The sequence below is a fragment of the Octopus bimaculoides genome, chromosome 6, assembly GCF_001194135.2.
Source record: "Octopus bimaculoides isolate UCB-OBI-ISO-001 chromosome 6, ASM119413v2, whole genome shotgun sequence".
NCBI classification, from domain to species: Eukaryota; Metazoa; Mollusca; class Cephalopoda; order Octopoda; family Octopodidae; genus Octopus; species Octopus bimaculoides.
In genome coordinates, this window is record NC_068986.1 from 13,627,890 (window position 1) to 13,630,825 (window position 2,936).

General features: G+C 37.5%; 1 protein-coding gene across 1 annotated transcript in view; it reads left to right on the plus strand.

Annotated features, from left to right (window-relative positions):
- The window catches only part of LOC106873093 (myb-like protein A), a 163,354-nt gene that overhangs the window by 152,088 nt on the left and 8,330 nt on the right, over positions 1-2,936 (plus strand). Inside the window, exon 8 of the mRNA XM_052968416.1 lies at positions 1,890-1,930. Within this exon, the coding sequence (XP_052824376.1) occupies positions 1,890-1,930 (41 nt within the window). The remainder of the gene's footprint in view (positions 1-1,889; positions 1,931-2,936) is intronic.

The following is a 2,936-nucleotide window of genomic DNA, read 5'->3' on the forward strand; positions in this document are numbered from 1 at the left end:
ACACACACACACACACACACACACACACACATATATATATATATATATAAATTTGAATATATATTTGGTCATCCCATGAATAATGTGTTTTTTTATATTTCTTTAATTTTTCAAAATTAAGATAAACAAAGTTATTTTTTAATCTAAAATATACTCTCCTTTATTTTCTGCAATGCTCTTCCATCTATCTGGTAGACTTGCAAGGCCGCTCTTCCAAAATTCACTTGTCCATGATAAAAAATATGCTCCTCCAGTACTGTTCTGACCTCGTCTACAGAATTCATATTTTTTTCTGTCCAAATGATTTTGAAGACTACGAAATAAATGATAATCAGATGGAATAATGTCTGGCAAATATGGTGGGTGGGGCATCGTTCCCCATTCAAACTGACATAGCCTTTGGAACGTCATCCTTGCTGTATATGGCCGAGCATTATCCTGATGGAAGAACACCTTTCGTCTTGAAAGCAAAGATGGTCGTTTTTCATCTAGTGCTAACTCAAGCTACTCACAGTAGATCTCATTTGTTATCGATTAGTTTGGGTTTAAAAGTTGACAATTGACATTTTTATAGAGAATCCTTTTCTTGTCACCGGTCACTATTTAATCCAAAAGAGGTTCATTCATGAGACGTGGCATCAAAGAGGAGCACACATTCACTCTCTGCACGAAAGTTTGTGAGGAACCCATTGACTCAATTTACTGACTTTTCTGAGGGCACACAAGTGTCGATGAATGGTTGAATGACCAAATCCGAGCTTCTCTGATAGTTCCTCAAAAGTTTCAATAGGATTTTGTTCCACCAGGGTTTGCAGGATGTCCTTTTCAAGCTCTACAGACCTTCCAGGATGAGGCTCGTCTTCTAGGCTGTAGTTTCAGGTTCAGAATTTCTGGAACCATCATTGACACTGGCTTATGTTTATTGTCCGATCCCCATATGCTGAATTAACTTTCCTTACACTTTCCATTGCATTGTTTCCTTTATCAAACTCATAAAGCAAAATATGCCAGATGTGATCCATTATAGCTTTGAAAAAAATAACTGTTGAAATTGAACTGCACTCTTCAAAACTTGCACTAAGAATAAGGACAAGGTAAAATTACTTCCTACTTTTACAACAAGTTGATGCAGGTAGTTTATCCCATACCCCTCTGACTTTTAGTTCATGCAATTGAAAAGTCCGCATTATTTACGGGATGATCCAATATATATATACATCTCTCTCTCCCTTTCTGTATATATATATATATATATACAAAGATATATATGTATACATACATGCATATATGGGTACAGGACATAAAAAAAAAACGTTTAAACACAATGAAAAACGAAAACATAAAAACAAAAACAAAAAACGAACTTTTTTCGAACAATGAAAAGAACAAACAGAGAAACGAGACATGCAACATAGAGAGTATACCCCTTCGTCAGTTGTCCCTGTTCCATCTACAACGCATTTCGAAGGCAAGGACAATATGCGACTTCATTGGAACTGTCCTTCCCGCAAAGCAAATTAGATAAAATTTGGAATTTTTTGCGGACGGTGAAAGTGTTAACAAGAACAGGACAGTGAGAACAAGACAGTGAAAAACAGCAAGAACAGGACAGTGAGAACAAAACAGTAAAAACAAACAGTATATATATATATATATGTACACATATACCTGTCTATCTATATGCATATTTCTATAGCTGTCTATCTATACACGTTTTTATTCCTGTACATATTTTTAAAAAAATGTATAATGAAAATAAATACAATCTAAATTGATCAGAATTGTAATATAATAAGAGTTGGTTGTTTAGAAGACATATCTTTCATATGATTATCATATTTTAATAATGTTTTTTCTTTATCGTTTATGTTTATTTTCTGTATTTTTAGGTCTACACCAACAACATACCGGTGTAAGAGTCAAGAATCAGGTATTTATTTGTTATTTTGCCATAAAATAAATCTTGAACCTAAAATTCTCATGAGCTTGACTACTAATGCATTGTTGTTTCAACCTTGTTAGGTCTTATTAGCAACAATCTGGGTAAGGCTCAACCATACAGCCATGCCTGCACCTATACACGTGCACACACACACACACACACACACACACACACACACACACACACACACACACTGGCACCCCATTGGTTACGACGATGAGGCTTCCAGTTGTTGATCCTCTCAGCTGAACCACCTGTTTGCAAAATTAACATGCAAGTGGCTGAGTACTCCACAGACACATGTACCCTTAACATAATTCTCAGGGAGATTTCGGATGACACAATGTGACAGAGTTGGTCCTTTGAAATAATATGCTGCTTAGAATTGACCTCATGACCTTGTGATCATCGGCCAAATATCCTAACCTGTAAGCCAGACACCTTCAACGCCCCGCCCCACAGCAGCAGCAGCAGGTGTTTTATAACTTCATCTACCAAATTCACTCACAGAGTTTTCTGCATCTTGGGCCTGTAGCAAGAGACACTCACCTAAGGTACTGTGTAGTGGGATTGAACCGGAAACCATGTTCTTGGGATGTAAACTTCTTAACCCCAACCACATGGTTCCCAACCACATGGTTCTCAACCACATGGTTTCAGGTTCAGCCCCACTGTGTGGCACCTTGGGGAAGTGTCTTCTACTATAGTCCTGTGCTGACCAAAGCCTTGTAAGTGGATTTGGTAGGCAGAAACTGAAAGAAGCCCATCATGTGTGTACGTGTGTGTGTGTGTGTGTATGTGTGTGTGTGTGTGTGTGTGTGTTGCATGTGTCTTTGTGTCTGTATTTGTCCACCACCATTTGACCACTGCTGTTGGTTTGTCTATGTCTTCATAACTTAGTGGTTCAGCAAAAAAAAAAAATAGATAAGTACCAGGGTTGATTTGATTGACTAAAACTTCTTTAAGGCGGTGCCCCAGCATGGTCGCAGTCTAA